At 39.0% G+C, this 14,660-nt stretch overlaps 2 protein-coding genes across 2 annotated transcripts in view; one reads left to right on the top strand and one right to left on the bottom strand.

Annotated features, from left to right (window-relative positions):
* LOC126377324 (NADPH oxidase 5) overlaps window positions 1-14,660 on the bottom strand; it is a 96,334-nt gene that overhangs the window by 19,234 nt on the left and 62,440 nt on the right. The window lies entirely within an intron of this gene.
* On the top strand, window positions 11,349-14,308 carry LOC126377416 (uncharacterized). The gene is made up of 4 exons (XM_050025154.1): window positions 11,349-11,488; window positions 12,838-12,996; window positions 13,182-13,404; window positions 13,906-14,308. Exons 1-4 carry the CDS (start codon window positions 11,396-11,398, stop codon window positions 13,962-13,964), a joined length of 534 nt encoding a protein of 177 aa, XP_049881111.1. The 5' UTR covers window positions 11,349-11,395; the 3' UTR covers window positions 13,965-14,308.

Raw genomic sequence — 14,660 nt, 5'->3', positions numbered from 1 at the left:
CTCAAAAAGTAGGACGCAATGTTACTGTTAATATAGCGACGTTGACAGTACTTTACCTCAGTGCGCGATTAGGCGCCGAACTGGCAACACGTGGAAGTGCGTGGAAAAAAACTTGCAAAATTAAAAGCTCAAAGCGAAAAACGAAGGATGGCACATCATATTTCTAATAAGTAATAACATTGTACATGTTATCATAGTATGAAAATTTTAGTTCTCGTAGTAAAAGCTATCAAAATTATTATTCTAGTCGCAGTATAACCCGACCGCGTTACGAAGCACGACGCGCTAATATACGTATTAAGACGATGCGTACTTTCTTAATTTGACACGATTTTATTGAATGCACATCTATATACCGCTGTGTACGAATGTATAGCTAAACAAGCACCAAGTTTTCACATATGGTTGCCTGGAAGAAATTGCTGCTTAGCAATAAGGCCGCCAGATTGTACTGTATCTATCATCATCTGTGTTAATTTGTTTTGTATGTTGTGTGCAATAAAGTATATTTGATTTGATTTGATTTGATAATACTAAGTATCTAATTAGTCCTAAAACGATCTTCCAGACAGAAATAAAAGAAGTTACTCATGCAGTTTCTATCGCCGTCGAAAGTACCGAAGACCTCCAAACGTGTTGAGTCGCAAACAAATTAATTATTTAATTAATTATATACCTATAACACTCTGTTAACAAGTGACATTTCTTCCAAATCAGTGAATAATGTAGCCACACACAGATATACTAGCAGTGTGGCAGCTCTTTACGATCGCAATACCGGATAACCGCCCTTAGTCCCCTTTTTTTAAATTTAATGCCATCTTAGGCATACAGACAAAAAGACATAGGTAACATAACATAAACAACCTATATACGTCCCACTGCTGGGCACAGGCCTCCCCTCCATCAACTGGAGAGGGTAAAAATATCGGAATAAAAATATACAGGGAGTGACATCTGAAGGGGATGACTCAGGTTTTGAGTTGATATCAAGTAAAATTTTCCGTCGCAAAATTCATGATTATTTTTGTTTTTTTAATTCTCTTGCTTGGAATAAAAGGTCGCAAAATTATCTATGTGAAGTATCCACACCGCATCACGCTTTCTGTTTGACCAACATAATATGGTGGTAAGCCTCATTTTGATTTCAGAATACATTTAATACAACTTACCACCTTACAAATAAAAAATAAACCAGGGATGAACGTGGGTTTAAGTATTTGACATGGTTATTATTTGAGGTGGTTAGTGTTTTGTGTTTATAAAATCTTGTCGTAAACAAGTCGAAAAATATCTCAATGTATATTTTAGTTTTAAGTTTCGAAAAGTGATATTATTGAGCTGCTTCACTGCTACAATACATATATACTGCGCCAACATTCACTTATCTACCATCTCGTCGAGTGCGGTCACTCGTCAGAACACCTACACTACTGACTACATATAGCATTGACCGCACCACTCATCATGGACCGAGAGTTTGGTGTCTAGAAACCACATTGAGAATATAAAGTTAACATTTATAATTCACCACAGCCTGAAGTTCCTTTTAGAGAATCACACAGCTGATAAAAAATCATACCTATCCAAATTCAAAAATATATTTATTCAGTAGGTAACATATTTACACTTTGAATCGTCATTTTTTTAATTATGAACGTCTCATCCGCGTAAAACTACGGCAGCTTCTCACAACCTGTATAGCCGGGGGAAAAAAGCTGCGCAAAAAGAAACCTCGCCACAGGGTTTTAAAAAAAAAACTGTGATACAATTTAGTACTTCATATCTTGCACATAATCATTAATCTTATAAACCTTTTTTATAAAGCAACATAACATAAATTCTCGACAATATTCCAATTGGGGTAGTCTGAGGAACGTTCATCGCAAGCTGAACTAAATACCCACGTCTGACCGAGCTTTCTGTTAGAAAAAAAAAACAGTAGCTAATTAAGCACATATTCTACTACATAATTTGACAACTGACTCTTGGTCTAAAACTTGTAATAACTTCAATATGATATATCCAAATAAATTAACATCTTGTACTGACATACAAACACTTTCTATTAGATTTTTTGCTACAAAAAGTATACTAATTATATCTAGGCGTCGGCTCGGAATTGATTATTGTCAATTAAATGAATAATCGATTTATTCTTGGAAAGGAGGTCTAATTAGGATTGAAACTAGTGGCAGGTGTGAAAGTGATTGCAATTTTTTTATCTTTGTAAGTTTCTTTATCTTTATAATCCCCAGAAGCAGAGTTACGTATGCAAAGATAGTTTTATAATATTAATGATTTCTTGTTCAGTGGTGGTCCTGAACAAGAACTGCCTAGGAAGGCAGCACACTGTATCGGATTTGAAAAAAAGGTATAGTATCATGGATATAACTGAACATAGAGTTATGCTGTCTCTTGGCAAAATTTTGCTTTTATTAGAAATGGGTTCCTTATAAAAACAAAATTACAGTCACAACGAGGTAACCTGGTCATGAAATGTATTTAAATGATCTAAATGACAATGGGCACTTTTGTATGAAACTTGGTCCAAGAACCTCCACTGATGAGACTTATATGTAATGAAAGCTTATGCTTTTCCTATGATTCTGGCAAAGTTCTATCAGATTCTGTCCCGGGGTTCTTTTTTTACGGCCATGTTTGTCCTGGCTAAAAATGTGATAAAATACAGTGGGAGCTAAAATCGACTCAAGATTTGTTGCTGGATAACTAAGTCCACATAAATAATTATGTATCATATTGTATATCATTTTAAAGAGGATCTTTTCCAGAATCCGAAACATAAAAAAATAAACAAAAAAAAATTTTTTTGTAAGCGAATTATAGTCAATTTGCATCTGCAGCGCCATTGTTTCTCGGTAGCTAAATTCAAGTTTCATGCCTTTTACCCCTTCCAAAAGTATCTTACCGATTTTTTTTATTTTGCTTCCGGAATTTGATCTGAGTGATAATAACAAGAAAAATAAATAAACACCTCTCCGATAGAGACCGGCTAAGCTATTGCCTATTGCAAGAAATCGTCATCATTAGCAAGTCATTACGGTATTGCATATAAGCTTATCAGCAACTTGGAACTTGGTCCAAGAACCTCCACTGGTGAGACTTGCATGTAATGATAGCTTATACTTGTCCTATGATTCTGGCAAAGTTCTATCAAACTCTGTCCTAGGGTTTTTTTACGGCCATGTTTGTCCTTACGTCTCTTGGATTATAATGACTAGCCTTTGAGTACGTCATCTTGCAATAGGTCCATAGCTTACGCGGCCTCTATCGGAATGGTATCTATTTTATTTCTTGTTGTTGTCACTTGTCAGGTTAAGAATGCAATATCAGAAGAAGGAAAAAATGATTGGGCTTCTTTGGAAAGGTTGGAAGGCGCGAAACTCGTACGTAGCTGCTGAGAAAAATGGTGCTACGGACGTGAGTTGGCTAAAAGTCGTTTACATACTTAATGCATTTTTTTTATTTGTGTTTCTGATTCTGATAACCTTCCCCTTTAAAACTGATATACATTATGATATATAATTATGTATATAGACTTAGTTAAATAGTTTTTCGACAACAAATGCTGAGGTGATTTTGCAGTCCACTACTGTACACTCAGGACAAACATGGCCGTAAAAAAACCCTAGGACAGAGTTTGATAGAACTTTGCCAGAATCATAGGACAAGTACAAGCTATCATTACATGCAAGTCTCACCAGTGGAGGTTCTTGGACCAAGTTCCAAGTTGCTGATAAGCTTATAATATGCAATACCGTAATGACTTGCTAATGATGACGATTTCTTGCAATAGGCAATAGCTTAGGCGGTATCTATCGGAGAGGTGTCTATTTATTTTTCTTGTTATTATCACTCAGATCAAATTCCGGAAGCAAAATAAAAAAAATCGGTAAGATACTTTTGGAAGGGGTAAAAGGCATGAAACTTGAACTTAGCTACCGAGAAACAATGGCGCTGCAGATGCAAATTGACTATAATTCGCTTACATAAAGACTTTTTTTGTTTTTTTTTTTATGTTTCGGAGTCTGGAAAAGATCCTCTTTAAAATGATATACAATATGATACATAATTATTTATGTAGACTTAGTTATCCAGCAACAAATCTTGAGCCGATTTTAGCTCCCACTGTATTTTATCACATTTTTAGCCAGGACAAACATGGCCGTAAAAAAAGAACCCCGGGACAGAATCTGATAGAACTTTGCCAGATTCATAGAGAAAGCATAAGCTTTCATTACATATAAGTCTCATCAGTGGAGGTTCTTGGACCAGATTCGCCCATTCTCCTTTATGAATTAGGAGTAATATAATGTAATTAGTTGTTAGTAGTTTTTTTTATAAACGAATCGTTTCGTATCAGGTGGCCATATTTCCTCTCCGGTTCTCTATAGTAAATTACTTACGTAAGAAAAAGACTTTATGTAATTTATTTATAATAAAAAAAAACAATTATAATCACCTTATTGAAACTTTTGACTTAGAATTACATTTTTCATCACACACTACTTTGCACTATGCACTGTAACTTGGAACTGACTTGAAGGGTGTCAAGTCTATTTAGAATATCCTTTGGTTTATTATGTACCAGATTAATAATAATTTAGACTGGGTAAGCTTAATATGGACTTAAGTGGTTATGCTACATCTACATCTGTGCTTGTAACTTGTAAGTAAGTAGCTTGTAGGTTGTTTTTTTTTAAGAACGTAGGTTGTGAGAAGCTACAGTAGTTTTATGCGGATGAGACGTTCGTTAAAGTGTAACTCTGTTACGTACTGAATCTTTTTCTATCGATCGTCCCCTGTGGATTAATGGATTATCATATATCAGGCACTTATTAGAATATTTTGTATAAAACGTCTGAATCATAAAGTTGACTTGAGTTTTGAATAATCCTGTCTTGGTTGGGCAGATGAAGAGTAATGAGCTGAGAAATCTTACTTTGTCTTCTCCTATCATGTACCCACATGATGTAAGGTGGATTACCAACCTCATCAACCCTGGTGTCAGGGTTACTATTTAGCCGCCAAAGGCCCCTGACATGGCTCATGTAACGACTACTAATTTACATCACCGTAGTAACCTAGGCTTAACGTGCCTTCCGAAGCACGGACGTACTGAATAAAGATATTTTTTAATTGTGAATTTGCACGCCCCTCTTTACTTAGCGCCTTACGGCCATTTGTGATTCCCTCAATCAGCGCTTATCGCTAACGACCCACTAGGGTCGATTAACTTTCAAATATTTTTCCTCTCAGACGACGCCCTGAGCCGAGGTTCGTGCCCAACTGGGCACCCTCAGGCTTGTTGTCTTAAACGTTGTACCGGGTGAGAGCCTTCAGCGCTCCCCATTTGTCCGCCCAAGTAGTTAATGCCACCTACAATAAGTCTGCGGCAAATCTACAATAAAGTCACGTCAAAAAAAGGCCGTTTGTGAAATAAGAGAAGAATAAACTTTATGAAATAAATTAATGTTTAATATACCATATAATTACGCCTACAATACGACAGTTTTTTTTTCAAGTTGGTGTTTTAGATGTTCGTCTTTGAGTTGATTGTAAAGATGGCATGGATAACACCACCACGTCATCCGGACCTCGATATTCTCCTGCGTATGAGTTCACCACAGTCGCGAAATATAATAAAACTGTAACAAATATGAAAAAAAGGACATTTATTTGCTTGCGTGGTCCCGTGGTTGAGTGTTGGGCTCACGATCCGGGAGTCCTGGCTTCGATTCCCGGTGGGGACATATTATTATCACAGAAAATACTTTGTGGTCCCTAATTTGTTAAAGACATTACAGGCAGATGACCTTTAGAATGCGCCCTGAGCCGAAGTTCGCGCCCAATAGAACACATCTCTCTGGACCTAAATTATGTACAGTCATGAGCGAACCTCGGGTCAGGGCGTCGTCTGAGAGGAAAAATATTTGAAAGAATTAATCGATCCTAGTGGGTCGATAGCGATAAGCGCTGAATGAGGGAAATCGTTGACCACGCCGGCGGGGTCGGTATCGGGGTCCTGAAGTGTTTGGTGTCGCGAGCTGATTGGCTGCTTCTATGGCTAGAGTAATCGGGTCGTCCGGAAAAGGTTCGACCGATTTCGATATATTTTTTAGGCCTCATGGGTCCGCTAGTGTAAAATTAAAAAAGTACGTACTTAATCCGTGAAAGATCCCAATAATAACCAAATTCATGGAGTAATGGTAGGCGACACGGATATAGAAGTTCGTGGACTGACGACCGCCACAATTGAACTCTTGTATCATCATGTTGAACATACTCAGCAGGTAATATATGAACGAACTCGTCACATACATCACTACTGCTAGGATATATAAGTTCGATTTTGGTCTTCCCTGAAAGAAAACGCAAGTATGCCTTAGAATAAAGCATATCACTAGCTATAGAACGGTAACTCCTCGCCCCGCACTTATTCATATAGGCCGCCGAACTCACCCCCTCTGGGTATAAGTGACTTTAATCTAAATGGCCTTGGAGTAAGTGAAGACATACTCGGAATGAGTAGATCTTCAAGAACTCGTGGTCAATATCCCTGCCGTTAACGCAAAAATATACTAAAATCTTGGGTCTTTTTGCAAATATCCAGAACTCACGTAAGTTAGCGACACAGAGATCGGACTGGCGATCTGCTGTCGAATCGGGATTAAAAAACTTTGAACGAAACCGTCTTGAAGATCTTGACGCCAAACGCCAAATCCGGAAAACTCGACCCAAGCCCTCCTGCCACTACACTTATAACTCAAATGGGACTCTCTATTGTGCTTCTTGCAACAGGACTTTCAAAACTAAATTTGGTTTTGCTAGTCACGCCCGCGCCCATGCAAGAGCCCAGGATAACACTAGCTAAGGGTGTCGTCGTCGACGGATACGTCTGGGAGGACATCATCATCATCATCATCAAGTTAGCGACGCACTGGGGATGTCTAAGGGTGCCATCCCACTTGCGTCAAACAGAGTACTGCGGGGCGGAAGGCAAGAGGAAAACCACTGCCCTATTTTCCCCTAATAAAATACTCTTAAATTGATGATGATGATGAATGTGATGTCGTAATTTCATTTTTCCTCAGCATTGCACCCGAGCGAAGCCGGGGCGGGTCGCTAGTCTGCAATAAGTTACGTCAATAAAAACAATAGCTCATCATCAATTTAAGAGCCACGCTCTTGTCGGTGTAGCATTTTCCATTCCAGTCTATCAAAGGTCAATTCCTTGACTTCCCTATAAGACACGACGTTAACCTTTTCTTTAATCTGTTCCATGTAAGCTCTTCTTGGTCTTCCCCTTCCTCTCTTTCCTTCTAGCTTTCCTTCTATGATGTTTTTAATAAATTCGTCGTGTCTTATTAGGTGTCCAATCATCTTGCCTCTTCTGTCCTCAATAATTCTCAGTATTTGTCTCTTTTCCCTTACTCTTACTAGCACTTCCTCATTTGTTACCCTTTCTGTCCAACTTAATCAAAAAACTTAAAACTTAAAAATTTTAAAAACAATAGCTACGTACTCTAAAAGTTGTTATGAATAAAAGTACAGACATGGCGAACAGCATCACTGCAATAAACACGTATATCATGGCTATAATTTTGGTGACAAACCCCACTGCACCGCTGTATACGTTGGGGCACAAGGGGAAAAATATTTCTAGCACCGTGAATAGGGCAAACTGAAACAAACATGATTATTATCAGCTTCTAATGGTCAGTAATGACCTCCGTTGTCCAATGGCTGACCGTTGGGCTCATGGTGACGATCCGGAGAAGTGATCCCGAAAATCACTTTGTGATCCCTAGTTTAGTTACGTTATTACAGGCTGATCGCCCGATTGACCTTTTGTTTTCTTGATCGTAACTCAACTAGGGATCACAAAGTGATTTTCGGGATCACTTCTCCGGATCGTGACCCCCGAAAGTAAAGTGATTCGTAGGTACTAGTACCAATTACGTAGCTGTTACATGAGTCATGTCAGAGACTTATAGCGGCTCAATAATAACCCTGACACTATGGTTGATGAGGTTGATAATAACCCTGACACTATGGTTGATGAGGTTGGTCATCCACCTCACAACCTACACGATAGAAAAATGGTCAAGATACATAGGTTAACGTAACTAAAACGCATGTATACTTTTTTTTTGGCGTGACTTATTGTAGATTTGCCGCAGATGGCATTAACTACTTGGCCGGACAAATGGGGAGCGCTGAAGGCTCTTACCCGATACAACTTTTAAGACAACAGGCCTGAGGGTACCAGTTGGGCGCGAACCTCGGCTCAGAGCGTCGTCTGAGAGGAAAAATATTTGAAAGAATTAATCGACCCTAAATTGATCGATCTATGGAGTATTGAAGGCGATTACTCCACCGACAAGAGCGCAGCTCTTAAATAAAGAGAGAGAGAGAGAGAATCGACCCTGGTGGGTCGATAGCGATAAGCGCTGAATGAGGGAAATCGTCGACCAGGGTCGGTATCGGGGTCCTGAAGTGTTTGGTGTCGCGAGCTGGTTGGCTGCCTCTATGGCTAGAGTAATAGGGTCGTCGGGATCTTATATTATGTCTTTCGGACGCCGATACGTTTCAGTACCGTCCCTAAGCGGAATGTATTCGGAAGTCGCAACTACCAGGGAATTTGGGTGGTGCGGAGTAGAATCAAAAAAACGTTTGGAAGCTAATTTCAGCCATTGGGCAATGGTTAGCAGACCTAAGTCAATGTGCAACGCATGTATACGTCCCATTGCTGGCCACAAGCCTATTACTCTCAATCAACCAGAGGGGTTATGGAGCATATTCCACCTTGATGCCCTTCTGCCGGTAGAGGTGTCTTAGTCTTATATACTGCCTTCGGATTTTGGGAAAAAATTATGAGCAGATCGACGGGGAATATGTGAGGACACTTTTAATAATGATAATTAATCAATTAGAAATGGCGGGGGATTGGTCATGTTCTTGAAGACCTGTGGAACACACGTTCTGACCTGGCGAGCCTGACGAGCTCTGACCTGGTGTGCGCGTGGAAAACGCAAAAGAGGGCACCCAAAGAGACCTGGCGACGCTTGATGAGCCCTACTTTTCAACGGGTTAAAAGGATTTAAAGAAGAAGAGGAATTCATAAAGTAATAAATTATGGTACAAGTTATGAAATTATTGAATAAATATAATTTATTAAATGTATTATTTTTTATTAATAAATAAGATATTAGATTTATTAATAATAACGTCATAACTAGCGTCTACGTGTTGGCTTCGGACCCACGCACGCTTTCTAAAAGAGATATGGAAACGATATACAAATAATAATTTATAATATCAACTTACCATACCATATAGACATATCAAATAAGTAGCTAGTTTTAAATTCTTAATACATAAACAACAAACTTTCACTGTAGGGAACCATGTGAAGTTCATCTTAATTCCAGCCTTATGGAAGCTGCAAAAGCACTTGCACATGTGTACTAAATTAAAAGGCAATAAATAATCAAAAATAAAAATGTAAACAAGTTTTTTTGGTTATGATTTTTTTTTTTGTTTGGTTTTCCCCGAAGGGTAAGGCAAAGGGAACTATGCCCATACAGCCATGTCTGACGTATTTTTTTTTCTTGATGATTAATGAAATGGTGAAAGGTGATGAATGATGATGATGAAACCTAAGCCCCCACCCTCGGAGTAGACTCCTACTCCGAACCCCAAACGAATTAACTCAAAAGTCCGCATAAACTTTTGAGCTATGAAGCGGCTTCCTAGCACGAAGCGAAAATAGGCAGATACACTTTGTTTATTGAATACTCCAATGTAATAACACTCGCGAATGTCTTCCGACTAACTTAATGCGATCATTAACCACAAAACACCACTTCGTATTAATTATTTAGATTATTCAATGAAGAAAGCAACTGTCCCGTTCCCGTTTCCCGCTAAAAAGCCCTTTTTGGTTATGAAATCACTACGTTTATTTTACAAAGATTTTTTTTGTTTAGTTTTTCCCCGAAGGGTAAGGCAAAGGGAACTATGCCCATACAGCCATGTCTTACGTATTCTTTTTCTTGATGATTATTGAAATGATGAAAGGTGATGATGATGAAACCTAAGCCCCCACCCTCGGAGTAGACTCCTACTCCGAACCCCGAACGAATTAACTCAAAAGTCCGCATAAACTTTCGAGTTATGAAGCGGCTTCCTGGCACAAAGCGAAAATAGGCAGATAGGTACACTTTGTTTATTGAATACTCCGATATAATAACACTCGCCAATGTCTTCCGACTAACTTAATGCGATCATTAACCAAAAAACACCACTTCGTATTAATTATTTAGATTATTCAATGAAGAAAGCAACTGTCCCGTTCCCGTTTCCCGCCAAAAAGGCGAAATCGCTACGTTTAGTTTACAAAGATTTTTTTGTTTGGTTTTTCCCCGAAGGGCAAGGCAAAGGGAACTATACCCATACAGCCATGTCTTATGTATTTTTTGTTGATGATGAATAATAAAATGATGAAAGCCGATGACGATGAATGATAAAACCTAAGGCCCTACCCTCGGAGCAGACTCCTACTCCGAACCCCAAACGCATTAACTCAAAAGTCCGCATAAACTTTTGAGTTATGAAGCGGCTTCTTCGACCTTGTTTATTGAATATTCCGACATAATAACACTATCGCGAATGTTTTTCGACTAACTTAATGCGATCATTAACCAAAAAACACCACTTCGTATTAATTATTTAGATTATTCAATGAAGAAAACAAATGTCCCGTTCCCGTTCCCGCCAAAAAGACCCAGATCATAGTCATTTTTTTTTTTTGTTTTTGTTTTCCCCGAAGGGTAAGGCAAAGGGAACTATGCCCATACAGCCATGTCTGACGTATTTTTTTTTCTTGATGATTAATGAAATGATGAAAGGTGATGATGATGAAACCTAAGCCCCCACCCTCGGAGTAGACTCCTACTCCGAACCCCAAACGAATTAACTCAAAAGTCCGCATAAACTTTTGAGTTATGAAGCGGCTTCCTGACACGAAGCGAAAATAGGCAGATACACTTTGTTTATTGAATACTCCAATATAATAACACTCGCGAATGTCTTCCGACTAACTTAATGCGATCATTAACCACAAAACACCACTTCGTATTAATTATTTAGATTATTCAATGAAGAAAGCAACTGTCCCGTTCCCGTTTCCCGCCAAAAAGCCCAGATCATAGTCACTTCTAAATTATCTACAGGCAAAAATAACAATATAGAATCTATGGTAAGTGAGTAATATTTAGATGTTTACTTTGTAGAAGCGTATTTTGAATAGTTTTAGCTGCATATTTATCTTATTTTTATTAATTTTATAATTATTTTTCTGTGTGTTATAATGGCATTTAAGTGGCTTCCAAAAACAAATTCATGTTGTTTCTGTATAAACAATTTAGAAGTAGCTACGTATCTTATATGTGTTTTTGGTATGGTAAGGTGAACTATTTACGTACATACATACATAAAACCACACTGGTTGAAGACCCATGAGATCTGTACACCCCACAGAGCTAAGCGTCAAGGCCACATCGAAGCAATTCATCTATAAAAGCAATATTGCAATTTTACATTTGCGCATATAAAAGTAAGTGCGCAATGCACACACATGTCAAATAGCTATATTGCTTTTTAGATGAATTGCGACATTCGCAGTAGTGGTTGTCTTTACTCTATGACGACCGGTTGCCATACACCCATAAACTTGAAGTACTTATATGAATTGCTTCGATGTGGCTTTTTTAACTCCCAAGTAAAAAGGGGGGTTAAAATGACCACATCGAAACAATTCATCTAAGAAAGCATTAATGCAATTTGACATTTGCGCATATAAAAGTAAGTGTGCAATGCACACACATGTCAAATAGCAATATTGAAGGGAAGAGAGGAAGGGGTAGACCCAGGAGTACATTTATGAAACAAATAAAAGAGAAGGCGCAGGTCGTGTCGTATCAGGAGGTGAAGGTTTTGGCGGGAAGAAGAGAGGAATGGCGGTTACTCCACCGACAAAAGCGCAGCTCTTAAATACAGAGAGAGGTGGCCTTTTTAACCCCAAAGTTAACATAATATTTCATAGTCATTTTTGATCTCTCTCTCATTATTTGAGAGCTGCGCTCTTATCGTAAACTGTACGATGCACAGAGCTCCGCGATAGTATATTAAAAGGTCGTCTTGTGCATCAAAAGACTTAAACATCGACTATTATGTAAAGAGATCCCTCTTTATCACAGGAAGCTAAAAACCTTAGTATGATAATTAAAACACATAATAACGGGTTCTTACCGCGTTTAAAGTAGGGATATGAGACTCTCGATATTTCGACACTGTTGCAAGTGCCATGATCACGGGATGACTGATGAGATTGGAGTGGAGTAGGTAGATCCATATTTTTTACGGAAATATCGGGAGTCTCATATCCCTACTTTAAACGCGGTAAGAACCCGTTATTATGTGATTTAATTATGATAATAACCGCGTTAACTTAAAACAAGCTTAGTATGATCGGCTATTTATCAAATAAATACCTTTCTATGCAGTATCTTACAATAATAATAATAAAGTAATAATAAAATTGCAGTCTGTCAATAAAATAATTACATTGCCGGTAAAATGACTATGGAATTTGAGAAGCAGTAGAGCTATCGTAGTTATCTGTTTGCAGGAGTAGTATAAATAAGAGTAGGGTTGAATTGGCAACAGCGGTTCTCATACAGAATGCGTGTTAGGGCCTTTCCATACTCTTTCTTCTAATCTGTGGTCGTAAGCTTATGTAATTTGTTACAGGCAGTTGGATTTTCACAGTTTAAAATATTAGTGCCGGCGTGTAAGAATGTTGTCTCAGGAGGATTCGGTACTTTCGTGCAAATTGTCGGGTACTTCACCGTTATATCTGGGCTACTGTTATTTGCCGCGTCTGTGACTCTTGTTTTCACAGCCAAATGTGTATGTATTTTTGACTTGTTTGTTCATATTCGTCATACATGCCTAAACATAAACAACCTATATACGTCCAATGCTGGGCACAGGCCTCCCCTCAATCAACCGGAGGGGGTACGGAGCATACTCCACCACGCTGCTCCACTGCGGGTTGGTGAAGGTGAGATATTTACTGTTTGCTCTTGTTTCAGTTCGAGCCAATAACGAACATATTTATAATAATAGCGTTAATCAGTGTATCGATGGAGTTTATCTACCATGTGACGTACGCGCTTCGGTACATGGCCCTGGACTACAAATGTTCCGCGAACAAATCATTCGCCGAAGTGTTTGATTTTAACGCTGCGACCCCTCTGACGGTCGCCAACGCCAGAATCTATGGGCAAATTGTAATCGCCACTTTTCAAGCTTTATGTTAGTATCTCTCAAATACATACGGTCACAAGCATTAATATGTATACACTTTGGTACCATGTCACATTAACTTTTTTGACAAATTGAACTGTAAGTCTCACTAAATGTCAAATATGTTAGTGCGACAGAGTCCTAAAGTGGGTACATTATATTGCTCATGACTGTACATAACATAACATAAACAGCCTATATACGTCGCACTGCTGGGCACAGGCCTCCCCTCAATCAACCGGAGGGGGTATGGAGCATACTCCACCACGCTGCTCCAATGCGGGTTGGTGGAGGTGGGACCAACGGCTTAACGTGCCCTCCGAAGCACGGAATCATCTTACTTTTTCAGTTTTTTTCGGACAATCAGGTGATTCGAGAAAAGTGCTTACTAAACAAAGGACAGTCTCACAAAGTGATTTCGACAATGTCCCCAACGGGAATCGAACCCGGACCTCCAGATCGTGAGCCTAACGCTCTAACCACGTGTAATGTTTATTTATTTGGTTCCAGTAATGTTATACTACTGTGTGGTCGTGAACTCATTTGCGATGGGGAGACATGGAGGCTGACATCAATCCACAATCACCCTGTCACCAAAGCTGGTGATGTTGGTCAATGACCTCACAACCCACTACAGAAGCCAGGACCCCGATACCGACCCCGCCGGCGTGGTCGACGATTTCCCTCATTCAGCGCTTATCGCTATCGACCCACTAGGGTCGATTAATTCTTTCAAATATTTTTCCTCTCAGACGACGCCCTGAGCCGAGGTTCGCGCCCAACTGGGCACCCTCAGGCCTGTTGTCTTAAACGTTGTACCGGGTGAGAGCCTTCAGCGCTCCCCATTTGTCCGGCCAAGTAGTTAATGCCATCTGCGGCAAATCTACAATAAGTCACGTCAAAAAAAAAAAAAAACTACAGAAGAGAATCCACTAAGTATATAGTCATAGTGATATCACTAATATTATTATTATAAATATCAAGATTTTTGTCTTTTATTTTGTAGTGTTTTATTTTCCATTGATGTATAATACGCTGAGCCGTGGTAGCTCTCACTGTGAGGTCGCAGGTTCAAATCGCCCGGTCCTAAACCAACGAATTTAGGATTTTTTAAAAGATAGAATAGAATAGAAATTAATAATAATAAGAAGACAAGACAATGTTCTCGAATTCATGTTTGGATCTTGAAGGAAAACGACGTGGAAACCCACGTTCCCGAGAAATTCGTTCTGGAGGTACCTATGTGAGCTAAGCTGTATTGAATT

The sequence above is a fragment of the Pectinophora gossypiella genome, chromosome 23, assembly GCF_024362695.1.
Source record: "Pectinophora gossypiella chromosome 23, ilPecGoss1.1, whole genome shotgun sequence".
NCBI lineage: Eukaryota > Metazoa > Arthropoda > Insecta > Lepidoptera > Gelechiidae > Pectinophora > Pectinophora gossypiella.
The sequence above is the reverse complement of the archived record's forward strand: the minus strand, read 5'-3'. Positions and strand labels throughout refer to the sequence as shown.